Below are 27,227 nucleotides of genomic sequence, written 5' to 3'. Positions count from 1 at the left end.
CACCCACAGCTCCATTTCCATGAGCGCCCACATCCATCATTGTACTCATAACACCCTCAGCTGAAGCCACTCTACCATACAGAAGCCACTTTAAACAAAAACAAGCTCTCTCCAGTAAATTTGAGCTAAAATATTTAGTTAGTCACCTAAAATTTAGATGTTTTAAAATTGAGCTAGTGGATGGGGAGACAGATTAGCAGTTAAGGTACTTGCCTGCAAATCCAAAGGACACAGGTTTGGCTTCCCAGTACCCACGTAAAGTCAGATGTACAAGGTGGCATATACATTTGGAGTTCCTTTGCCATGGCTAGAGGCCTTGGTGTACCCACTGTCTCTCTCTTTATCTGTCTCTTTCTCTCTCTCAAATCAATAAAAAAAATATTTTTAAAACTGATCTAAAGATTAAAAATTGAAGGGGTGCATGAGCTGAGAGGAAGGGATACCTAGAGATTTGAAAATAAAAGGATTCACAATAATAGCTAAAATAATACTAGAGATAGCTATATGCTCTAAAAGCTCAGGAATTTGCACATGAGATAGTCTGAGGGCCAACAGCAGACACAGACCTCATTCCTAGACCCCTGCAGTCACCGAAGGCCCTTCCATCCTCAATTTCCTTGTCTATAAAATGTGAGTTACTCCCAGAACTGACAGAGGTGGTAAAATCTACACACATTACACAAATGGCAAGGGGCACACAAAGGAGTCTCCACTGAAAGGAACATTACACAGAATTCATTTAGCTTTGTTTGTATAGCTGGGCGTGGTGGTGCATGCCTTTAGTTCCAGCACTCGGAAGGCAGAGGTAGGAGGATCGCCATGAGTTCAAGGCCACCCTGAGACTACAGAGTGAATTCCAGGTCAGCCTGAGCTAGAGTGAAAACCTACCTCGAAAAAAAAAAAGTTAAGGGATTTTTAAATATATGTATGAAAATGCCATAAGGAAACATACTACTTTGTATGCCAACTTAAAATAATTAAAGTAAAAGCTGTCCACTAAAAGAACAGATGGTAGATCTTCTTACAGAACTTACAAGAAATTCAAGTAATAAACTATGTGTAAAATCTACTCATTTATTCAGTCATCGAGTAAGCAAGTACTTACTAAGCTACTAGCTGCTAGACATTGGGAATAAAACAATCCTTCATCATGAAGTACCAATAAACTAGAAAAACTCAAGTGCATTCTTATACAAAGCTACACTGCCACCTTTTGTGCATAGTGGGCCTCCAACAATGCTTGCTATTCAATGTTCAGTATCTTTAGGATGCAATAAGACTTTACTGCTATAACACCTACAAAATCACAGGTGGCGAACATACCAAAGAGCATGTTGCTAGGTGGTTATTGTTATTGTCCACATAAACTATTACAAATGTCTCTAGTAACTGGGGAGAGGACCATGGCTTGTCTAAACAGCACATGATTTATCAAGGGCAGAACTGCGATGATGACATCCAAAGGCATTCCTGAAGGGTAAGCTTGCAGGCATGTACTCAAAAGCATGCCTTGTATAAAAATATGTGACGCTTAAATTATCTATGTTCATGATGGATTTGCTTTATGCATGTTTTAGGGCATCTAAGTTCCAATTTAATGATGTTTCCAGGGGAAATCAAAGGGAATCAGCATTCCTACAGAAGCGTAAGAATCAGAGGAGGAGAAAGTGACATAATGCTCAAGACCCTTATGACTTTGAAGGGCACTATGGACTTATGGACTCTCTTGCCTTAATGAACTCAGTATTCAGAGCTCCTAGGGCATATTTATGTGGATAATCAGAGCCATTAGGCTTCTAATATACTGAGGAAAATCTACAGGGTTATTTACTACTTCCCAATGTGGGTGCCATGGTACCAGGCATGTGAACTAACATGCAGTGCTTTCCACATGCACTCTGTTCATGCTGCAGTTTCTCCCACAAGAAGCCCCCAGGAACTTGAGGTGCTGTGGTTCACCCACTGTTGCAGACATCAGCTCATGAGTACAGTTCCTAAAAAACTGTTCACATCACAGATAAGCTTACATCACTTTTTCTCTTAGAATGATTTCATTTAGCTTAACATCATATCTTTCTATGGATAAATTTCACAAAACACAACACTAATGAGGACAGCTTGAAATTTAAATTTGTGGGTTTAAATTATTCCATTACTATAGTTTTCCTAGCTTTATTCTTTTGGGATTAACATTTTTATTTCTTTGCAGCCAAAGAAGAATGATATGTGGATCTATGATCAAAAGCATCTCTCACCCAATCTGAGGATATATATTTGTAGACTCAAGGTCACATCTCCTCCTTGACTGAACATATACTCTACAGAGATGCTTGGTTTATTTTGTTGATAGTATCTCATACCTTCCACCAATTTTAGGATGCCACATTTCTAAAAGTAGCACATTTGTGGCTTGAATGTAGTGCCCCCATATAGGCTCAAGTGGTTTCAATTCTTGGTCCCCAGCTGCTGGTGGTATTTGGTAAGGTTGTGGAACTTTGCTGAAGGAATTGGGTCGCTGGAGCAGCGTGGAGTTTTTGTAGTTCAGATCCACTTCTATTTACTTTCTGCTACCTCACTGTAGACCTTCTGTGACCAGCAACCTCACATTCCTACTACCATAATGGATTTTAACACTTCTTAAACCAGGAGCCAAAGTAAACTCTTCCTTCCTTGAGTTGGTTTTATTGAATATTTGGTCACAGAAATTAGACAAGTAATTAATACAGGTGTATTTTGAAAGCATCTCTTATATTTCCCTGCTGGCTTTTAATGAAGTAACATGTTCCCTTCCTCTTCTGTGTATGTGATAATCACAATAAGCAAAACCTTTTTATAACCTTCCATTAGTTGTGGAAAAACAAATACTTCTTATAACCATGGTCAAAATCCATTTTAGACACCATTGTGGCTTACATCTGAACTTACTCCTTTCTTTATTGCAATTTTATCATTGTAGTTTTAATCTCTGCAGTAACTGCACCAGTTAAGTGTGTATTAAAGAAGAGGACATGGTTGATATTATATCCAACCAGCAATGTTGGCTAAATCTGAACAGACTTTCGAAAAACAACCATGCCATTCAAAAAAATAATGAAACTGGGAAACATAATCACAATGAAAATGCTAATATCTAACAGCCATCAAACATGTGTTATGTGCTAAGTGGTAAATCAGCTTTCTGGAATCTTCCACCAATTTTGCTTCATAATTACTGTTATTATGACCATTGTACAGATTTAGGAAACAGATTTAGATGCTGAGACACATGCTGTCACTTGTCTAGGTACCAAAGCCAGCAAATGGCAGGATCTGAGCTCTTATCCAAGTATTCTAGGAATGGTCAAATGAAAAGCACACATTTTAATGATATCATTGATATGATTGTCACATTATACTAAATTGGAATGAGAACTCCATCAAGACAGAATTTTGTTCTAGAAATAATTTCCCTGTTGTTTCTCATTCATAGAAAGCAAAGAACAGCAATACAGGCATAATGAGGACGGGAAGGTCCTGCACACGTTTTGAGCTGGCTCAGCAGGGGCTGTGCCGACTCAGTGCCACTCTATTGGTTTGGTTTTATGACGGCTTGTTCTGCTTAGTGCAGTGGAAACATTACAGGAAGAAAGGAGACTTAAGCAAGCTCTTCAAGGCAAGAGCCCTATCCCATTCCAGATTATGCTATCTGAAAAAATTAAAAATGTTTCTGTGGTGTTTACCTTAAAGGGGATGAATTCTATTGCATACAGCTTCCCAAAGCCAATGTTATATACCACCAAAATACTGTGCATGCTTCTGCTTTTACTTTTTCCATGTCACAAGAAAGTTCCACAGTATTTTTCACTCTGCATGTGAAGTTTATAAATCATCCAAAGAAAGGATAAATAAAAATTTACTCTGGGAGGGCTATGACCTTCACTAGGTCTTCTAAATTTCATGAGATTTAACTTAAAGACTATTTCATTGGGATACCTAATAGGGTATGAACATTTACACTGTGACTTTAAGAAAGAAATGGTTTCTTATGAGCTAATGAATGTTTATAAAAACACTTTCCCCATGGGTAAACGTTGCCTCCAACTTGCAAGCTTTTGTTTTTAGCTTGGTTCAGTGTTGGGCAACAGTGAGGGTCAACAGTGCCTCTGTAGAGCAGGCAGGCAGGGACCTTCCCTGGACAGAACTAGAAACAGGCCCATTTTGTAAATTGAACCATTCTAACATTATTTTTTGAAGAAATAAATATTCTAACATATTGTTTACTTTTAAATCTCAGAGCCAGGGATTACTGTTGAGGGAAAATGGTAGGAAAGTGCGAGAACATTTTCCCGCATGGTGTCCCCACAGAATTCACCTCCCACACACCCCAGTTACAAATATCTGTAGTCATGTTTTCATATGAGATCCACATTATCTGTTAAGTATTGTTGTTAAAAGTGTCTCTTCTTAAATTGTTCTATTCAAGATACATGTAACACTTTTTACCATCCTCAAGATTCAATAGCTAACTTAAGCAAATCCTCAGGCACTTAGTAAATGCCAACTTTCTTCTCTGCATTAAGCTTGGCACTTGATGAGAAAGGAAGACATTTCAGGCAAAGGTTTTAGTCATTGTTTCATGGAGAGACTCAAATGTTGCCTGAGAGAGTGCATACAAATCAGTATTTTAGACTAAATTTACTTTTCAAAGGAAATACTAAAAATATATATAATTATTTCTTTTAAAATACTAATAAATATTTTATGTCCCACTCAGTAAATAAAATATTTTAAGAGAACTTAAAATGTTATATAAATTATAAGTTGCTAATAGGGCTTCCCAAAAGCCATGAAACAGAGTATGAGATTATTTTATAATGATACACATATTTTACCTAAGAATCAATAGATATACCTAGAGAAAGACCAAAAGCTTAGTGGATGCATTATCCAACTACCTGAAATGAGGGTAGGGTACAGGAGGCCAGAGGAAGATGAGAGCAAAGAAGCATAGTGACTGGTGGTTAGGTAAAGTTGATCCTTGTGGTCACGGAAATGACTGGGGAGGGAATGAATCCTAAACCTGACTATGGAAGAAAAGAAATTATCCAGTCTAGAGATGTGAGCTGTAGCTTTAAGAACTCCTGGTACTTCTCGTTCTAGCAGTAGTGTACCCAGAGCTGATTGAAAAGCAGGCATTGAAAATCATGCAGCTGCATCATACTGTCCAAAGCCAGAGATGAATCAGGAGTTAATGGGATAATTCAACTTACATAGGTGATTAGTTTTTATATTTTTTATTTTATTTGTTTGAAAGAGAGAGAAGAAGAGAAAGAGGCAGAGAGAAAGAGAGGAAATGGGCAGGCCAGAGCCCCTGGCCACAGCAAATTCCAGACACATGCACCACCTTGTATATCTGGCTTTACATGGATACTGAGGAATCAAACCTGTGTCTTTTGGCTTTGCCAAACAAGTGCCTTAACTGCTAAGCCATCTGTCCAACCCTAGGTGATTCTTTATATTTCAGAACCAAATTCAAATGGTTAGCTCATGACACATTTAATGTTCAAATTAATCATTTTAGAAACACAAAGGGTAAATGACTATATAACAAAGCTCTTCTTCAGAATGAGGATAATGTAGGAGGTTGAGATAGTGATCTATACTATGAAGATGTTGTCATAAATGTGCCCAATGACTACCAAAATGACTATTAAAATAATCAGAATCCAGATCTTTAGGATGAGGATGCTAGAGTGTTAAGATAGAAAAAAAAAGATTATAGATTAAGGGATTTAAAAACATTAAGTTTTTCAGTTAAACTAAGTCAAAACAGTTTCATTAATTCAGGACTTCCAAGAGCTAATATACTAATACTACCAGTGCTTCTCCAAGGAAAGGATGTGGTATAATGTTTCCAAAATCAGATTGACCATAGAAACTTCATTTCATGAAACCCCTCCTGAGACTAATGTCCTCCAAAAAGTACTTTGGCACATTATCTGGACCACAGAGCTCTGTATTTGTCCAATGCATGTTCATAAACCAAAACCAGCATAAATTCCCTAGAGACAATAACTACTAGGGAACATAAACACTAATGTTTTTCAGTACTCTCAACTGAGCATATAAAATTGGTAAGGGTTTCCAGGCTGCTATCAACAAGACCAAGCTAAGATGGTTTCAGAAAGAGACTGGTCCTTTCAACAAATTATACATAAAAGTGATTTTTTTAGTCCCAATTCCCTGCCTCATATAGAAATTATGCAGAAACATAATGAAGCAAAATAGGACTTGGAGAATTGTAATGGACTATCCTTTCCTCCTTCACTGAAAACAAACTGGCTTTGAAGAGGAGGCCATATTAAATTTTAAATCAAATTTAAGAGCTGTATTAAATTCTTAGTTTTGCTAAGGCAACAACACATTAAAATGAAAATTTCAATTGAAGCATCAAGATGATGCATTCAAAGTCAAATGTGACACTATAATGTGCAACATGTGGAGATGATAACCCCTTAAAACCACATGCTCGCTGAATAATCAAGTATCCCAGGTAGGAGGATATGAGAAGGCGCTTATCTGGGAGGGCTGGGCCATCAAGACTACTTCCTAGGAAACAGGTAGAGGGCCATTTTATGATGTCAAGTTACCAGATGGGCTTCAAGACTGCTCCTAGTTGGGTGAGGATGACACATTTTGGTAGATAATTGCTAACAGGCAGAGGCAGGAGGATATGGAATTCAAGGGATCATGGGCTACGCTTTTATTGGTCAAGGAGGCCTCTGCGACTCCCAAACAATACACGATTTTGCTCCTGATCTTGGCTGCCCCCTAGAACTAAAAAGTAAGACTATTGCTGAGGACAGCAGATATCAAGCTGGAATTGTGCTAGAAACTTCCTCCCTGCTGATTATCTATCATAGTGCTGGAAGGTGCTACACAGGCTGCTAGGAGAGAAAAGTTATCAACACTTACTCAGTGGTGAACCCTGTGAGCTACACAGCCAATCAGCCAGGCAAAGTGTGCCCACTGGTACAAGGATGGCATGACTCTTATGAGGGTAACTAGCTGCTCTCTCATCGGATTTGTCATCCTCTCCATGAAAGAAAACTCATCTTGGTAGTGAATATTTAGTCAAAAGCCTGTGGCTAGAGAGGTTATAGGCCCTAGAGAAAAAGCTAGTATTGTTGTTTTGTTAGATGGAAATGCTGTGCCCATCAAAATGTCCTCTAAATGCTTGTGTATATACCCATAGATTAGTGGTGCTCTAACTTCTGGTTATGTAAGCTTCTATTTGCAGAAGGTGATGACTACTAGGAAGATTCAAAATGCATCAAAGCACTGTTAATAAATGTCTGTGGAGTATCCCTTCTGATATCTCTATCACTATTGCCAAGGCTCAGGTAAGGGTGGAGGGTAAGAACATAAGATCTAGAGAATGGGGAGAATGTAACCCTGTTTTCCTGAAATAACATGGTCATTGCACTTGTGACCTCACACTGGCTGTTGCTACCTGCTTAAGACTGGCACAATACTGGGCTTATCAATATTCTATCATGGATGGTGGAGGATGGCCAACAAAAGAAGACATCAAAGTAGAAGAAGGACTGATTGGAAAGAAGAAGGGCTCAGTGGAAGGGGATAGGAGAGGTATAACACAAGATAACAGGTGGAGTACAACATACACAACAAAGTACAAAGTACAACATATACATGTATGAAAATTATTGACAAAAAAGTTTAGATAAGATAAAGTTAACAAAGTTTAAACAACAAGATTGTTCCTACCACACAACCTGTATGAGCCCTGCAGTCTGGAGGATGCTGAGATCCAGTGGCTGTCAAATGTCCAAACTCTGGCCCATCAGGTGCCAGATCACTGTGCCCTCATGGACTTTTTACTGTGTTAAAACTACACTTTAAACAAAGAAGAAATGCATGAGTGTTTCTAGAGATGGACCACTAGATGAGGAAGCTGATGGAGTGAGCTCAGACCTTTTCCCAGATATTGCCTGGAGCAGCAAAATTGATGCAAAAGGCAGAATCTCTGTACAATAACATCTTAGGAAGAAACTACAAGCAAAGGCAGGGACATAAGATACCAACGTCCACATTAAGAAATTTAGAAAAGGGCAAGAAAATTTCTTTTGACACAGAAAAACTCATCCAAATTGAGATGAGATGCACAGGAATTGTGAGATAGAAACCAGGTTTCTTCTAATGACACATCACCAGTCTTGCTATGAACACAAAGTGTGTTTAGCCTTTAGAGACAGGGAGACACAGGTTCCATCCAGGCACAAACACACTCAATTAGAAAAGCCAATGTCTTTTTCAACATATGTAGTTTCTGAAACAAAGAAAATCAAGTTTATCCAATGATCTGCCAACTACCAAATGCTGTCACATCATTTTCAATGTAGTCACATTTAGGGCATCCTGTTTCTGGTACCTTCACATGGTATTTAGACTTAATGCCAGAAATGAGACTCATAGAATGCTTCAACATATTCTAGTGACAATGTATTATTGTTTTCTACATTATGGAAAGAAAAAAACGTACTCAGAGAGCTCTGTCTTCCACAGCACTTGAGGAATGAGAGCCTGTAGTATTTACTCTGAAAATTGTAATCATAGTCATAACTTAAATTACATGAGTATAAAAAATAGAGCTTTACAAAACTTACTTCCATAGAGGGAAAAAGAAATGAATCCATACTTTCATCTATTAAACTGCCTTCCAAGCAATGTCAGAGAAAGCACAAATGTGGAGCCTCCCATTATGGGTTAGAACTTTAGACTTGGTCCATCTGCTTCTCTATTACTTTGACCTTCTGCTATTTTATACCTTTCTTTCACTATCAAATTTTTATTACTTTCCATATTTACGTGAGATTGTACAATATTTTACTCTTTAAGTGTGGCTCATTTCACTCAGCATGATATCCTCTGGCCCATTTGTGGCAATGGCAGGCTCTTTTTTTAAGGCCAATATTGCATTACATATATGCACATCATCTTTTCTTTACCCATTCATTTATCATCAGGCACTTAGACTATTTCCATATATCTTAGATACTGTCAAAAATAATACAATACACTTAGTAAAATTGCATTATATTGAGATTTTTATTGGATAAATATGTTTTAGTTATTCTTATCACCAAAAAATTAATATGAGAGAAAATAAACTTAATTTGGTTCACTATATACACTTTACTACTCATATGTGTCCCATTACATACTTCAAACTTCAATAAACATTTATTTTAAAAAATGTTTGAGGCAAGAATGGTGGCACATTCCTACAAACCCCAGCACTTGAGAGGCTAAGGCAGGAGGTTTACAAATTCAAGGCCAGCCTGGGCTATATAGTAAGAACTTGTCTCAAGAGACAAATAAAACTTTTAAAGACATAAAAAAAAAAGTGGGTTCTGCTTCCATGAAGCTCTCTAAGTAGGCCTCTAGGATAGGGTAATCCTGCTTTAATGCAGCAGCTATACTTATATGAACTGTGTAACTATTCTAAATTTATTATTTTTCTGTTAGTCTTTTCCATTTGTTGGACACAGTGTAGACAGTGCACCTCTTGGATTTATATAATAAATGCTTACTGGTTGCTTACTGTGACCTGTTTTTTTTGTTTGTTTGTTTGTTTTGTTTTGTTTTTCGAGGTAGGGTCTCACTGTAGCCCAGGCTGACCTGGAATTCACTATGGAGTCTCAGGGTGGCCTCGAACTCACGGCAATCCTCCCACCTCTGCCTCCCGAGCGCTGGGATTAAAGATGTGAGCCACCATGCCCAGCTAACGAACTCCAGACGCGTGCACCCCCTTGTGCATCTGGCTAATGTGGGTCCTGGAGAATCAAGCCTCGGACTGGGGTCCTTAGGCTTCACAGGCAAGCGCTTAACCGCTAAGCTACCTCTCCAGCCCATGACCTGTTTTTTAAAGAATGTTTATTAAAAATGTTATAAAGGGGCTGGAGAGATGGCTTAGCGGTTAAGCGCTTGCCTGTGAAGCCTAAGGACCCCGGTTGGAGGCTCGGTTCCCCAGGTCCCACGTTAGCCAGATGCACAAAGGGGCACACGCGTCTGGAGTTCGTTTGCAAGGCTGGAAGCCCTGGCGCGCCCATTCTCTCTCTCTCCCTCTAGCTGTCTTTTTCTCTGTGTCTGTTGCTCTCAAATAAATAAATAAATAAAAAATTTAAAAAAATGTTATAAAGATAGTGAAGCAAAATTATTTTCATATTACAAGAGCAACTAAGGGGTAAGTACAATAATTTCTCAAATATCAGCTTCACATATGAGAATGGGGTGAAATTACTAACACCTTAGTTGGTTTATTCCATTGTTACATGATTGTGCCAACAAACAAAAATCTTCCAACCCACCTTAACAATGAATTTCCCCAGGAAGCAAGTGCTTGTTTGTAAATGGCTGGCTCACCTTCTGCCACTCTGCTTCTCCAAGAGGGCAGGGGTACTTTTCTCCTCCTCTACTTGTGTCCCCAATGCTTCTTTTCCTTAAAGCTAACAGTGCAACAATGCTGCCCTCTGTGCTTTACTGATAACCAGCAGAGCCTCCAGCAGACTTTCCAGGACTGGCACAAGTCCAGCTATTATCTCCACAGGCAAGATACAAGTAGGGACTGAGCAGAGCTCTGCATCAGGGTGTAGTTTGGCTGTGTGCAAGCTCACATTCTGACCATACAAAGAGGGAGATCCAAGGGGGGAAGGCTAGAAAATGCCTCATCACTTGCATTTATCCTTCCAAGAGGCCTCACTCTCCAGCTCACATAAATTTTGACATTAAAACATCTATCCAATTCCATATGCTTTATGAGATATGGGGGAAAATTATTATCACTGGCTTTTCTTCTACGGTTGTTTATGATCCAAACAGTTAAAATGTTTAGTTACCCCTATAGTTACTGAAATTTGTGGTAAATTATTTTAGGACATTTCAAAAACTAAAAAGCCTCTTCAAAGGGGGGAAAATGGCCACATGTCCAGTTGAACACACTGCTAACTGTAAAGGCATTTCCAAAAGAGGGGTTCCAAAGCCATTTTGAGTAGCTATGCCACTGTCATGCAAACCACACTGGACAGGAATATTCAGGTCCCATGTCTATGTCTTCCTGAGGAACTAGTTCACTTTAGCAGACAGGAATCACTCTTTTGCCAAGAATGGATTGGGGCCTTTAAATTACCAAAATTAATCAAATAAGAGAATTCTAAAACTTTGCATGAGATATATCCAACAAACACTCAAGCCTTCTTTCTTTTCATTTAAAAAATTATTTAAAAGCAAATTATTCAAATCTCACCAGGGAGGAGAACCGCCTATCTAGCCTCGCTTAAATCCTTTCAGTACTGGGGTTCTTGTGCATGCTAGGCAAGCACTCTACCACCAAGCCAAGCTCAACCTGCCATTTTCATGACTGATGCTTTCTTAGACATCTATTACTTCTACCCTAAAATTGATGTTTCTAGGTTTCTTCTTATCATTCCTCAGAAAACTCTCTGTGGCTACTAATGAACCAGTCAAGACTAAGTATAGCGCGGTGGTTATGTGCACAGGTTTAGGAGCCACTGGCTAGGTTCTGGTTTTGATTTCAACACTTACTTCTCTCCCTTTGAACAAGCTATTTAATTCTCTTCACCTCTGTTTACTTCTCTAAAATCTGGGACTCATTCTGACTTTTCTCATAATGTTCTAGCAAACAAAGGGAAGTGTCAAGCCACCTATGTGGGACATGGGAATTACTCAATGTGCACCAGCTAAGAATGTAGCCAGGACCTTCCGAGGTTCTCACTCCCTCTTGAGTTCTCAATGAATCTAACCATTTCCAGGGATCTCCTGCACTCCTCCTTGCCTTAACTTTCTTTGCTCAGTGCTCTTCTGCTTCTCCTGAGTATCTCATTTTTTTTTTCAGCATGTTTTCTTTATTTCTCCTCATCCCAGACATAAATATAATCACAAGTTCAAATCTATCCCCACTATTCTCTTTTGCCCAACTTTCAGAATCTCATCTACATACATGATTCACTGTTTAATATTAAAGCATTTAACAAGACAATAGTCTGCATTCTAAGGCAAGATGGCAACTGCCTTTTGTTGGCAATCACTATGGCAACACACAGCTTACCTGTGTTATGTGAACAAGGCACTGATGTCATTTCAATACTCTGATAACAAATGCTAACATACTATACCACTGAACTAAGGCATGGGTAAGTTCTACTATATTCTCAAGTCACAGGAAAGAGAGAACAACTTAAAAACACACCCAAATTTGAAAATTCACCTAAGTATTATACATGTTTTGGTTAATAAATTTAGTAACAATCCATTTAAGACATTTCCTAATCGTGGGTAAATCTCAAATCTTTGAAGTAGTAACTGAGACATAGTTCAATATTATTATTAAAACTATTGTTAGCTTCAATACCTGTAACATAGGAATAAATCACTCTTTATAGCATGCTATTAACCACTTTGTTTGAAGGAAAATTCTCTTTAACTTTATTTTATTAATTATTAAAAAATTAAACTTAGCATTATCACCTGAAAAAATTATCTTTATATACCACTTCTCAAGTCCAACATTAACAAATTTTTAAATATTTTATTTCTTTATTTATTTGAGGGAGAGAGAGAGGAAGAGGCAGACAGAAAGAGAGAATGAGAGCACCAGGGCCTCCAGCCACTGCAAACGAACTCCAGGTCTTAGGGAATCGAACCAGGGTCCTTAGGCTTCGCAGACAAATGCTTTAACTGCTAAGCCATTTCCCCAGCCCCAACATTAACAATCTTATCTCCTACAACCTCTTAATTGAGCAAATAGTAAGGCCACAGAAAGATGTTACCCATTTAAAACAACTGTCTTACTCTAAATGCCCCTAAGTGTATATTGCACCAAGTCAATAAAGGTTCATGTTTTCCAGTTGTAAAGAAAAAACATTTAAGGACAGATTCCAAAAGGACTTCCAGATGCAACATAATAGCAAAGAGTTCACCAAGTACCACATAGCACTATCCTGCACTGTCTGATATAATTTACCCAGCAGTAATACTTGCATACCTAAAACTGCTTGCCAAAATATGTAGTTTTAGCTCATTAGCAGATAAATGAATTTATATTTTCAAATACCTCTATTCTTTGTTTTTCTCAGCTAGCTGTCTTAAATGTTATGTTGAACTTTGTGTGTGTGTGTGTGTGTGTGTGTGTGTGTGTGTGAGTGTACGTGCGCATGTGCACACTTGCCATGTAACTGTGACATTTTACATGTGTGGAGGTTAGAGGGTAGCCACAGGTGCCAGTCTTTGCTGTGATAGTTTATGTTGAACTGTAACTTAACATGACCTAAAATCACATATGAGAGATTATATAATTAGGTTAACTAAGGGGGAAAGACCCACCTTAACTATGGATAGGGCTCTGGACTATACAAAAAAGAGACTGCTGGCTGACAAGCTGTGCTCATCATTTTCTGCTTCATCGCTGTGGACTGAATGTGAGCAGCATGCATCTTCCCTGCCATGATGGACCTTAACTCAGAACCGTAAGCTGAAATAAACCCTTACTCTTTTAAATTGACTTTTTTCATGTATTTTGTCCCAGCTGTTGGGAGATAACTTACATATTTGCCCTTTATTTGAGACAAGGTCTCTCTTACTATTCACTGCTGATTACAAGCTGGTTGGACCATGAGTGTTCAAGGATGCTCCTGTCTCTGCCTCACATCCCACCACAGAAGCATTGCAACTACAGACGCTCGCATTGCTGTATCTTTCTTGACATTGGTTCTGGGGAACCAAACTCTATCCTCATGTGTGCACAGCAAGTACTTTACCCCTGATCTATCTCCTACAGTCCAGACTTTTAATAAGTAATCTTTATTTTCTATCTCCAAGCAAGATCTTTATGCAACTTTTGGATAAAAATTATATAACTACAATTTGAAAGTTCCTCAGAAAATTTCAACTGCAGTTAAATATAACACAAACTTTGAAAAGTTTCACTAAAAACACTAGGCATGATGGGAAAAGGACTATAAATAAGGAGACATGATGATTAACACAGCCAACATTTGTTATGAATACTGGCTGGATATGGTGGCGCCCCCCTGTAAACCCAGTGCTCAGAAGCAGAAACAGCAAATTCCCAGGACAAGGTAGCTAGCGAGCTAGACTAGCTGAATTGCTGAGCACTAGGTTAAGTGAGACCCAGTCTTAATAGGTAAAGTCAAGAGGAATAGAGGAGACACACAGACACACATGCATGAGCAACCCTCACATACACACGTATGTGTCCACACACATATAAACATGCATATACACATATGCACAACACAAACACAAAAGATGTAGATCTGTGTGCATGTCATATTTACACATCAGCTAATCAGGCAGAACATTTTATTTGGAGCTTTGGAGCATCATTGAACATTGCACTTGGAGACAGAAAATCCACATTCAAATTTGACCTTGACATCATCGCTGGACCTCTCTGAGCCTTGGTTTCTTTGTAGAAAAAAAGCAAGGATGATTCTCCCCACCCCAGTGGCTGCAATGAGCATGCATGTAGGATAGCAGTTTTACAAAAGACACTCAGAATGTCCACTGTGAACTATGACTGCTAAGCTTGTATATCGTTACAGCTCCCAAAAGGTTCAATCAGTCTTCAGGTGTGTTCATTCTAAACTCTTCCTTATTTATATTGTGAGGGACCTATTTATCTAATTTATCATGCAGAGTTCTATCTATACCCCAAGGGAAAATTTTCCCCTTTTATCTTAGTGCTAACTCCACCTACATACATGCTCATTATGGAAAACTGCATCGCTGGCAAGGACTGCTGAGAAACACACAGCCTCGGAGCCAGTGCCTTGGTATTCTGGGGACTTTCCAATGATACTTCAGAACCCCTCAAAGCTCGGCAAACTTTAGGAAGTAGCTGTACAAACTCAATATCCACATTAGCCACCAGAATATTTTGATGCAAATGAATTTTTAAAATTCTTACCTCTTTCACATTGGGGTCCGGTAAAGCCATATGTGCAAGCACACCGATTTGGGGCCACACACCTCCCTCCATTGAGACAGCCACTTTCGCAGACAGCTGTAAGAAAACGAGAGAGCTTTACCTAGGAGGAGATGCTACCGAAGCCACATTGGGGCCTCTGTAAAGAGAACTACATAAAATGTGTACAACTCCCCCAGGCATTCACTTTGAACAGTCACCCTACTTATTAATCATCTCCCTTGCATCCCTCTCTTGAACAGGGCTCAATAGGGTAGTGGTCTAAGGTCCATTCCATTGTACAGCTTCCTCTTGCTTTTATTCTCCATGGACCTTTTACCTAAGAAGTCACTTATTTATCTCACACTCTCTTAGCAGTTGTCTGGCAACAGAAGGCCTGAACTAACATTTCACTTAGCACAAACATTATCAGAGTAGTCCATTTTCATCATAAAAGCTACAGAATTCAATATGTATTAGTTGCCCTGCTTTGCTTTCTAATTTATTGTCAGGACAGACAGGACATGCTAAAGCCTAAAACAACTGAAACTACTTAAGTCAACCTCATTTTACAAATGAGAAAGCTGGAGTTTAGAAAGGGTCTTTAGTTCTCAAGTGTTAGTTGAGCATCTCTTGTGTTCTGGGCTTTGGTCTGAATTCTGTCAGGGATCTCCTCAGGGGGAAATACATGGCAGCTCTTCTGATTCTCCTACAAATACCTCTGCATCCATCCCTCCTTCACCTCCTCTGCAGCCAAAACCTGTCTTAGGATTTCCTCCTCCTGTGAACTCTACACTGTTGGCAAAATGATCTTTCTTACTGAAAACTCTTGTGCAATGAAGAATGTAAAGCCAGTATTTCATCATTAAATGTGGATTCAAATCGCTTGAATTCCAAACCCAATCCTGTCTATTATCTCCTGTAAGAAGCAGTATAAACAGCTTCCAACTCAAATAGTTGTAGTGTTATATGAATTAATGCATGTAAGAGTTTTAAAATGTGCACAGCACATTGAAGGTAAGAGTCATAGCTCACTAGGGTAGTCTGTTGTCACCTGTGCTATCATTACCATTCCCTGGCTCGACTTTGTAAGCAACAATGCACTTAGAAAAGCATCAAAACATGACTTCTTTTCTGACCATATTTCCCTTATATGGTGGTTTGAATAAAAAATGACCCCCATAGGCTCATGTGTTTTAAATACTTGATCCATAGCTGGTAGATATTTTCAAAACTTATAGGGCCTTTGAGAGGTGGAGCCTAAGTGAGGAGGTATCTTAAGGGTTCAAGCCCATTACTTCCTGCCAGATGATATGAGACATGACCCAGGCTTCTTCCTCTTAGGGGTCTCCTTGTACAGTGAAGTAGGTAAGGCCATGTTAAACTCAGGCCTGTCATGCATTCCCAGCCATCATTTAATTTCCCCTTGAAACTGTAAGCTGAAATAATTTCTTTGCATGAGCTGCTTCTGGTCAGAGGTTTTGTTTTAGCAGTGAGTAGGTAACCACGACATCTTCTCATCATTTCTCTCCACATTTAATCTCTAGTAATACAAAAAACACCTGTCGTGGCCCACATTCCATGTTATGTCCTAGTCCAGTGATTTAGAACACAGTTTACTGTTTCCTTAAAAGGTTCACTTGTTATGCTCTCATCCATTCCTCAGAATTTGTCCCAAGGGCTGCCCACACTAGGGAAACTGTCTTGGCTCTCACCTCTATGTTGAGCTACATCATGATACCACACTGCAATGTGGGGACCATCTCTAGGGTATTATAGAAATTTTAGTTTATTTAAAATAAAATTTCTTATCATAGAAAATATACATACAATGGTAAAAATTAGAAATAACAAGAATAATGCTAACCATTACATAAATGGTAGAATTCATGTATAAATGAATTTTACATAATTATTGAATGTTTGATGACCTCAGCAAACTACTAGTAAGGTACTAAGTAAAGAAGTGGTTTGTACAATCATATACACTAAAAAAGCTCATGTACAAATGTACATAATTTACGTTTTCACATCTTTGGACTTTTCCACAGGGCATGTTGTTCATGCCACAGTAATGAAAATACACTTTCTAAGAGGAATATTTATCTTCTTCAGTCCACGGGGACTGACTAGTAGAGAACAGATACAATAAGTGGTGCTTATGGATGAACCAGCAAACTGGACAGTTTGTGGTAAGGATGCCAGTAGCAGAATCTAGCTTAGCAAGCTCGATTCAAGCACCATTAATCAAGAGAAAGAATAAGTTCAAAAAGAAACATGGGACTGAGCTTTTAAATGTTTGGAGATGTTTCCTGAAAATACTGGTGGAGACAGAAAATGAATGGGAGGTGAACAGTTTAAAACTAACATTGTATTTCTTTCTGAAGTGAAAAATGTTTTAAAGTTCCTTTCCTGTGATGGTTGAATGAACAATGGATAAGCTGACATTATGAACTTTTCCACTTCAGAAGGACAGAGTGTATGCATAGTGAATTACATGATAATATATTTGTTTGCAAATATGTTTTTTAAAAAAGAATTCTGTATCTTGGCAGTCAAAGACATAGGCAAGGAAAGTGGCAAAGAAAATGAAAATGAATAGAAGAAATTATTATCAACATTAAGAATAAAAATTCAGGGCTGGAGAGATGGCTTAGCGGTTAAGCGTTTGCCTGTGAGGCCTAAGGACCCCAGTTTGAGGCTCAGTTCCCCTGGTCCCATGTTAGCCAGATGCACAAGGGGGCGCACGTGTCTGGAGTTCGTTTGCAGTGGCTGGAAGCCCTGGCGCGCCCATTCTCTCTTTCTCCCTCTATCTGTCTTTCTCTCTGTGTCTGTCACTCTCAAATAAATAAATAAAAAATGAACAAAAATATTTTTAAAAAAAGAATAAAATTTCAGTGTTATTTGGATAAGTAATCTGTTTATCTGCAAGGGTCCCTAGAGGTTGGTAAAAGTTCCCTGTCTCAGGTAATCAAAGAAAATTTCTTGGCACTTATTTGATTATTCAATGTGTGTGCACATGGGTTAACATCTACAACATTTATAATGGAAATTTTCTTACGTTGCCCGCAGTGAGTTCCTATGTATCCTTTCTGGCACAGACAGTGATCTTCGCTGCAGCTACCACCATTCATGCAGCGAATATTACAGTGTTGTACTGGAAGGGGAAAAAGAATGATTAGCATTTACAGTCATAGTTTACATATTGCAACAGTTCAGTGAGCTGATTTAAAGTTATTTTATTTGAAGAGGAAATAAAATTATTTATCAGGATTCATTTACCTACCCAGGTCTGCAGAAGTGTTCTAGTTGATAATGGTAAATATGTTATTTGTATATAAAGCCATTTACAATGCAATGAAGTTGCTTTCTTAGCATTTAATTTAATAGCGCTAAATTACTTCCTTCACTTAGCAGAACTTACAACTCAATGTCATTTCTGTAATTTATACCAACAAGAAAGGAGTGTCCTAAGCAACCATACAAGATTATGATAGCAATAATTTTCATGTTAAAAGATTTAGAGTGCTGAGTAGGTGGCCAGCAGAACAGTCAGAGAAACAAATTCCAAAGGAATTTGTTAAAGAAATTTTGGAGGCAGAAAAAAGAAAATACCTAGAAAGGCATTTAATAGCAAGACCACTTGAAGACTAGAGGTTGGTTGGACTGAGTTCAGAAAGAGCTTCTTGTTTAGACTGTAACTCTAAACTAAAGGAAACCCTTAGTGTTTGAAATCCATTTCATGTCTCATTCTGTGCTACAGCAGTGTGCGTTTCAGGGTGCTGGGGAGAGAGACGGTGGGTGGGCAGCCTTGTACCTGAGCCATGCAATGCTACACGCAATGCTAGTCCTGTAGTGGGTGCAGGTGCCCTGGTGAGAGGAAGACGGCTCAGTGGGGAAGGTTTGCTCATTTTTCTGGCATTTGGTCTGTGTCTGTTTCAAGAACTCAATTATAAAAAGCCTAGGCTATCCTTTAGAAGCGAAACTGTCCCACTTGGAGAAAAGTAGGATTGACTGAGTTAATCATGAACATCTTTAAGGCCATACTGCACACTATTAAACACCAAAGGAAGCTCTCTATTTCTGCTGAAGTAAGAACTGTATCCAGCTCAGAATTCAAGGCCCTTCTGAGCATGGTCCCAAGTATCCTTCAGAGCTCCTTGGCACAATCCTAGTATGTCCTGAAACTAGTCTTCTGGTCTACCAATCATTCATTCCCTTAACAAATATTTCTGATGCCAACACATGCCATGCAAAATGTGGGGCACTCTCTGCTAGTCTCTTGAGGGAATACCTTCTTTCACCTTTCCTCTTTGCCTCTATGTCTTGTCCCTCATTGCACAGTTCTCTCCAAACCCCAGCTATTTCCAAAATCCTCTACAAATGTTTCTTCTTTCTCTTGTTTCTGATTTCATTCTCTCCTGTCTCCCAAACCCTCTTCTCTTCAAATATTTACTCATCTGTATGTACATATATAAAATTCCAGTATTTCTCTTAAGCCTAACTCACTGTTCTAAAACCTTCTTGAGAATGGGGAGTGTCATGATTGCTAATTACATCTCCTAACATGAACACAGTAGTAGCTTATCTGTGTGTAGGTGCCTTATGAAATTCTGCAAAGTTAATTTTTGTTTGCTTAGCTCATGCTATATGATAAAAAATGCAAAGCCACAGTCAAAGAACATCTGAGATGAAGTTGTCCCTTCTGTCCTAAGAACTTGTACACCCCTAAGTAGATCATTATTAGAATATTTTATTATTTTTCTCCATGTATAAAGGCAAAAATAACTCCTTTGTTGAAGAGCTGTTCCAGAAATTAAGTTACCCAGCAAACCCATTCACAAAATCTGTTATTTTAGGCTCTTATAATTCCATTAAAACATTTTGGCCAAATGCTTTTAACCATAAAGCTATCTACAAGTATACAAAGAAAAAAAATGATTTGGTGAAAACTTTGGATAATGTTCTAAGTGGGTCAGGAAAAGGTGTAGAGTTGCTTTAACATGCAAAGTTATACTTAGCTCCATCCTATCTTAGAAAAACAGTGAGGACTGGGAAAGGCACAGGAAATGATGTCATCTATGAGGCAGCATAGGAACTCAGCCCACAAACTGATTTCAATTAAAGTGGCTCATGCCAAAAGCTAATTTCCATTCCCACATGAGCAACAAAGCCATTTAGCTACTTTGAGATTAAAAAAAAGAAAAAGACCTAACAGTAGTTTAAATTGTAACTTGATGGCTATTTGTTTAAATTGAAAATCAGAATGAAATTTTTCCTGGAAGAATGATTAAGTTTATATTGAAATGTAGTATAATAAAAGGGTTCCCTTGATATGCTTTTTTTTTGTATCCTATCTTTCAGGCGAAAATTTTCCAGGTTAAAAATATTCCTTCTCCTTAAAAAAAATAAAAACAAACACTCTGTTAGACTTATAAGGCAGGTGATACAGGTGAGTTCAGTGGTCCACATAAACCAATGGGCCATGAATCCACAGGGGAAAGTGGAACTAGCAAGCTCTTCTATAGACCGAGGTCTTCATCACCTGTTTTGCCACAAACACATTCACTGTCTTACAGCTCAAGGGGGGAAAGGAGAGAGAAAGAGAAAGAGAAAGAAGCAGAGAGAGGGGTAGAGGGAGAGAGAGAAAGAAAGAGAATGGGAACACCAGGGCCTCTATCCACTTCAAATGAGCTCAAGACACATATGCCACCTTGTGCATCTCACTTATGTGAGTACTCAGGAAACAAATCTGGGTCCTTAGGCTTCCTAGGCAAGCACCTTAACTGCTAAGCCATCTCTCCAGCCCAAGGTTTCTTTTAAAAGTGGGAGCAAGCCAGGTTTGGAGGCTCATGCCTACAATCCTAGTACAAGGAAGGCTGAGGATGGAGAGTTGCCATGAATTCAAGGCCAGCCTGAGCTGTATGGTGAAATCTGTCGGGGAACTAAAAGAACTAGACAACTAGAATGCAGCTTCTTCATGCAAGCTGGGAGAGCTTAGAGAGGACTAGACACAGATCAGTTTTAATTTGGATTGAGTCCTGCCACTGAAGCATATTCTAAATTTACTCTTATTCAAACATGAATTCCAGATGTCTTATAATTAGCAGTCCAGAGTCTATGTCTCTAGAACAAAAAGAGCAACAAGAAGCGTAAGGATGAATACTTTTTAATTAATTAATTAATTAATTTCAGAGAAAGAGAGAAAGTATGGGTGCACCAGGGCCCTAGCCACTGCAAACGAACTCCAAATGCATGCACCACTTTGTGCTTCTGGCTTTACATGGGTACTGGGAATCAAACCTGGGTCCTATGGTTTTGCAGACAAGGTACTTAACTGCTGAACCATCTCTCCAGCCCACGGATGCTTATTTTTATTGAATACACTAAATACCCCATGTCAGAATATATTCCTAAACTCAACCTGTGCTGAGATTGTGCGGGAAACTTGGAATACTAGGAGGATCAAAGTGTCTGTGTTCCAGTGACATTTTCGTGTGAAGTCAACTCTACAAGCCCTAATGTTCCCTGTATTGGTTTGAATCAGATGTCTCCCATAAACTCATGTGTTCTGTGAATGCTTGGTCCCAATTTGGTAGCAATTTGGAAGGTTGAGCCTTGTTGGAGGAGGCATGTTGTTTGGTGAGGGTATAGGGGTGTTTCAGCCAGCTCCTACTTTCCAGAGACCTGCTCACTCTCTTGTTACTGTTTTTCACCTGCTGTGGCAGAAGTGATGTCCAGCCTCTGCTTGTTCCATGCTATCCCCTGCCATCATGAAGCTTCCCCTTGAGACAGTAAACCAAAATAAAAACTTTCCTCCATCAGCTGCTTTTGGTCACGTGCATTATCCCAGCAATGAGAAGGTAAATACAGCATCCCTTTAAGGATTACCAGACAGCCTCTGAGCATTTCGCATAAGGCTCAATATCTTAGAACTCAAAAAATTATTGACATTTACCTATCTCCATAAAAGACCAGATTTTATGTTCATTTCAGGTATCAGCCAGTCATTTCAGCCATCCTACAAACACTGGATAGGCAACAAGACTATAAAAATATTTCTTTAGATTACAGCATGTTACAAATTAATTATTCAAAGTTACTAACTAGAAAAGAATGGGATTATCCCACTACAGGACGGAGGTGATACAGGGCTGTCACATGTACTGTAACACCTGCAGCAGTGACTGCCTGGGCATGCACTGAGTTAGGATGGTTCTAAGAACAGCCATCTCCTCCAGACAGGCACAGCTAGTGCAGAGAGCACTGAGAACAATTTGAAAATAAGCATCCGCAGGCTGAGTACCTGCTTAATTTCAGTACTAGGAAAAACACAGACAGACATAAATGAGCCAGACCAACTGTTTGACTCTACACCCAGACAACAATCCACAGAAGAACACAAGTCACTGCAGGACAAAAACAATTTTCATTTGGAGAGATAATAGCAATGACATTTCCTTAAGTACACAAATGAATGACCTGTGGTGCCTAGAGACACACAGCTCAGAATAGCAACATCACTAATGTATCTCAGAAAATATACGCTTGGTCGAATTGGGAAAAGTTCAGAGAAGGAAAAACTAAATGAAATCAGTGATAAAGGTGCTTTCATAAAGTGGAAGCAAAAAACTCAAGCATCCCTCAGGACAAGTCTGAGTAGATTTGACATTCTCCTCTCATTCCTGCCACATAAGTTCCACAGATCCTCAGAAAGTTTTGGAAGAGGCCAGTCTTCCAGAGCAGCCATTGTACCAGTTCCTCTTTCCCCATGCCTCACATTTCTGACATATGACTGCCCCACACTCCCGAACTTGCTAACACATTATTCTTTGTTCTGAGAAACCAGATCTATGCTTAGAGTACAAATATAAGTGTGTGGCACGGAAATATGACTCACACCATGGCAAGAGAACAAAAGAAGCAAGTAGGGGCTAGAGTTCCACAATCTACTCAAGGCCATACACCCAGGGACTTAAGACCCTCTCACTAGGTTTTACCTTCTAAAGGTACCATTACTTCCCAATAGCCTTGACCACTATAGAAAACTGAGATACAAATATGGCAAAGTTAAATGCATGAAGAATACCTTCTTAAAAACTAATGATTGCCCATCTGTAGTTAACAACTGAACCTACACCTCAACATCATGCCTCATAAAAAATTTATCTCTACTAAGATAACAGATGCACGTATAAAACTATACAACATTTAGAAAATAGTTGGAGACTAGGTTTTCAGTACCAGATATAAATTCCTTGCCATGGAGTGCACCTTAAATCTAATCAGAGAGCAGTTGATTACCCTATAACAGACATGCCACTATTGTAACAGTAGGCAAATCCTGGCTGGCTGATCAGTTGGTATAGCACACAGGTCCAGCAATAAGTAAGATTTTTGATAACTTTTCTCCCCTAGAAGTCTGCATATCACCTTTCAGCATTATGACAGCTAACCAGCAGGGAGGAAGCTTCTAGCTCAGTTCCAGATTGATTTGTTGGTGTTCTGAAACCGAAACCAGTGGTAATTTTAGCAGTAAGGTCTTACAACGAATTCTGGTGGGCAATGGCTGGGAAAGTCATAGGCCTTAAGAAGGCCTGCCATTTAGCTAAACTGATAATGTAGTATGCCCATCAAATTGCCCTTTCAATATATATGCCTATGCCCATGGACTAGTACCATTTTCACCTTTTGTAGATGGTGGTGACTACTGAGCAGACTCAAAGCTCATCACAGTACTGATAATAAGTGACTCTGGAGGGCTCAGCACTAAATAAGACATCTATGTCACCTACTCCAAAGCTCAGAGAACAATGCAGAAAAGAAAGAAGGCAGCAAGAATATCTATGATGACAGTAACAGAAAGTCCTTCCACTTCCAAAGGAAACTCCCTGGGAGTCTGAACAGCTCTCTAGTGCCATGACGCTGACTACTCATCCAATGTGCTACATTCCAAGATCAGCTGCTCTCCTCTCTTCTTTGGTCAGGGAAACTTATTATTGCAATTGGGGGGTGACTACTGGGGAGACTCAAAACTCACCTGTAAAGTATTGAAACTAAGTGTTGAGTGACTCAGAACTAAACAAGACATCTCTACCATGTCCTGCAAGGCTCAGGTAACACTGTGGAAGGGAGGCCAGAAAGAATGTAAGAGCCAGAGAATAGGAAGGGGTGATTTGGCATGTTGTCTTCCAGTCAAGAAGTGGTCATTGCATTCATAATATCACATCACCTGTGTTTACCTGTGCAACATTGAAGAAGGGGTTCAGTGGAAGGGAGAAGAGTAAAAGAAAAGGTAAGAGGAGGAGCTTATAATCAAAATACTTTATGTACATGTAAGAAAAGTGTCATTTAATGAAAGGAAAAGACTGGAAGAAATCTAAATTAAGCAAAGCATCTTTGACAACAAAGCATTAAGAAGTAAAAGAAAATTTCCTAGATTAGATTTCATTTGTTTTAAAAACTTTTGCCTTAGGAAAGATCCCATTAATGTGAAAAAGCAAGGTATGAAGTAGGAAAAAAAATATGCAAATCATATCGCTGACAAAGAGCTAGCATTTAGAATATAGACAAAATTCTCAAAACTCTGTGGTCAAATAAGTATTGAATCAATGAAAACATTTCATTGAAAAAAGTATACAGCAGGCAAACAAGCACATGAAGAGATCATCAACACCACAGCCACCTGGGAAATGCAAACTAAAACCAGCAATGAGATATCACATGCATCAGAAATGAATCAGAAGAGCTAAAGTTAAGTAGAGTGACTTCACCAAGAGCTGGTAAGAATACAGAAAAGCTGGGTCATTCATACACTGCTGGTGAGAATGTGAAGTGTATGCTACTCCAAAAATAGCTTGATGGTTATTAAAAAGCTACAGATGCAACTGATATATGACCCAGAAACTACATTCCTGGGCATGGGTCCCAGGAAAGAGAAGTCTTGTGTTCACTGAAACCTGAACAGAAATATATTCACAGCAGCTTCATTTGAATAAAACATACGCGCATCCATGCACAAAGCAACGTAGGTGCCCATCAGCTAAACAAACTGTGGGATGTCCACTCCATGTGTTCTATATAGCAATAAAAGGAACAAGCTGTTATGCACATAACAACCAAGAAAAGCTTCCAGGGAATTATAGTAAATCAGAAAAAGCCAATCCCAGAAGGCTGTATATTACATGCTCCCATTTTCATAACACTCTTGAAATGATATAATCATAGAACGGATAACAGACTAATGATCATCAGGATTCAGAAGGACATACAGCAAGAGGAAAATTACTATAAAAGGGTCTCATAAGGGTTTCCTGTGGTGATGGGAATGTTCTGCATCTTGAATGAATTAGTGAGAGCATTCTGGTTGTGACATTACTACAGTATTGCAAGACGCTAGCATGAAACAAGCTAGGTAAAGAAGACCTAGAATCTTTCTACTTTAGTTTTTAAAACTGTACATATACAACTCTCTCAGAATTAGAAACTTAATAATTAAGTTTCTAAGTCTTCTGCAAAATGTGTAAAAAGGGCTGGGGAGATAGCTCAGCTGCTAAAGGCTCTTGCTTGCAAAGCTGGTGAGCCAGGATCATATCTCAAATGCCATGTAAGGCTGGACACAAAAAGTGGTGCATGAGTCTGGCATTTCTTTGCATGTAAACAAATAAATACAAATTATTTGGGTAGGGAGGTCAAGGTAACGTCTCACTCTAGCCCAGGCTGACCTGGAAATCACTCTGTGGTCCCAGGCTGGCCTTGAACTCAATGCAGTTCTCCTACCTTTGCCTCCAAAGTGCTGGGATTAGAATGTAGACCACCATGCCCAGCTATAAATATTTGTAAAATAAAATAAAATGTGTAGAAGGTAAAACAAGATGAGCATAAAATTTATTTCTAAATAAAACAAAATAATAAAACACAAGAAACTTTACAGTAATATATTACATATAATTGTATATATGTATATTTATGTACTCCCCCTAAATTCATCTGTTAATCCCCATGTGATAGTAAATTGGAAGGGGCTTTTTGGAGGTGATTAAATTACATTTTATATATATGTATAATGAAAAGATTCTTTTTTATATTTATTTATTTATTTATTTGACAGGGAAAGAGGGGGAGAGAGAGAGAATGAGTGCACCAGGGCCTCCAGTCACAACAAATGAACTCCAGATGCATGTGCTCCCTTGTGCATCTGGCTAACATGGGTTCTGGGGAATCAAATCTGGGTCGTTTAGCTTTGCAGGCAAATGCCTTAACCACTAAGCAATCTCTCCAGCCCTGAAAAGTTTCTCAATCCTAGTATTACAAGCATATGTATGTGTTACACACATTAAAAAGAGAACTGAAGTAAATTCACACATCAATAAATCATGTCTCAGGATCCAACTCTAGAGATTTAAATTTGATAGGTGGGTCTTAAATAAAGCTAGAATAAAAAATTGGGGGTAAAAAGGGCTAGAGAGATGGCTTGGCAGTTAAGGCACTTGCCTGCAAAGCCTAAGAACCCATGTTCAACTCTCCAAATTCCAAGTAAGCCAAGCACACAAGGTGACACATGCACAAGGTTGCACATGCATACAATGTGGTGCATGCATTTGGAGTAAGATTACAGTGGCCAGAGGCTCTGGCACGCCAATTCCTCTCTTTCTCTCCCTAATAAAAAGGCCACCAGTCTGATGGGCTTGCCTCAAAAGAAAATATTGAAGAAAGACTTATAACTTTGTCTAGCTAAGTTTTATTTTGGTGCTCCAATGACCAGTTTCAAGGGCTATACAGATCTAAGAGAAGCCTGGTCCTGAAGGAACTGCTAGATAGTAGCTTAAATTAAATTGTGTAGAAATATATTCCCTTATTTTGGCCACTGAACAATCAGTGTCTTTACTCAGAGGCAGAGTATACACAAAGCAAAGAACACCTAAAAAAAAACAGCTTCCTTGCATCATTACCACCTTCAGATAAGAAGAGCAGGTCTCAGAAGTCTACAACGTGCCAGACCTCCTTCACCCCATCACATAACAAGTACATACTTTTCACAGGATAAAGTTAAAAATTCTTCCAGCTTTAATTTTTTAAGCTGTTAAGACAATGTTAGCTCAAGGGGAGTCTAAGCCAATATTTATTTATTTATTCCTGAAAGAAGTAGAGAGGAAGAAAGAGTGGGCATGCCGGGGCCTCCTGCCACTTCAAATGAACTCCAGACACCTGTTCCACTTTGTGC

The 27,227-nt window shown here is 38.9% G+C and overlaps 1 protein-coding gene across 1 annotated transcript in view; it reads right to left on the bottom strand.

Moving 5' to 3' along the window:
• The window catches only part of Fbn1 (fibrillin 1), a 254,992-nt gene that overhangs the window by 189,342 nt on the left and 38,423 nt on the right, over positions 1-27,227 (bottom strand). The window contains exons 4-5 of the mRNA XM_045156152.1: positions 18,066-18,161; positions 15,008-15,103 (exon numbers count right to left, since the gene is read on the bottom strand). Of these exons, the coding sequence (XP_045012087.1) occupies positions 15,008-15,103; positions 18,066-18,161 (192 nt within the window). The remainder of the gene's footprint in view (positions 1-15,007; positions 15,104-18,065; positions 18,162-27,227) is intronic.

This window comes from Jaculus jaculus, chromosome 8 (genome assembly GCF_020740685.1).
Source record: "Jaculus jaculus isolate mJacJac1 chromosome 8, mJacJac1.mat.Y.cur, whole genome shotgun sequence".
Classification (NCBI taxonomy): Eukaryota; Metazoa; Chordata; class Mammalia; order Rodentia; family Dipodidae; genus Jaculus; species Jaculus jaculus.
This window is presented reverse-complemented; position numbering and strand designations above follow the sequence as displayed.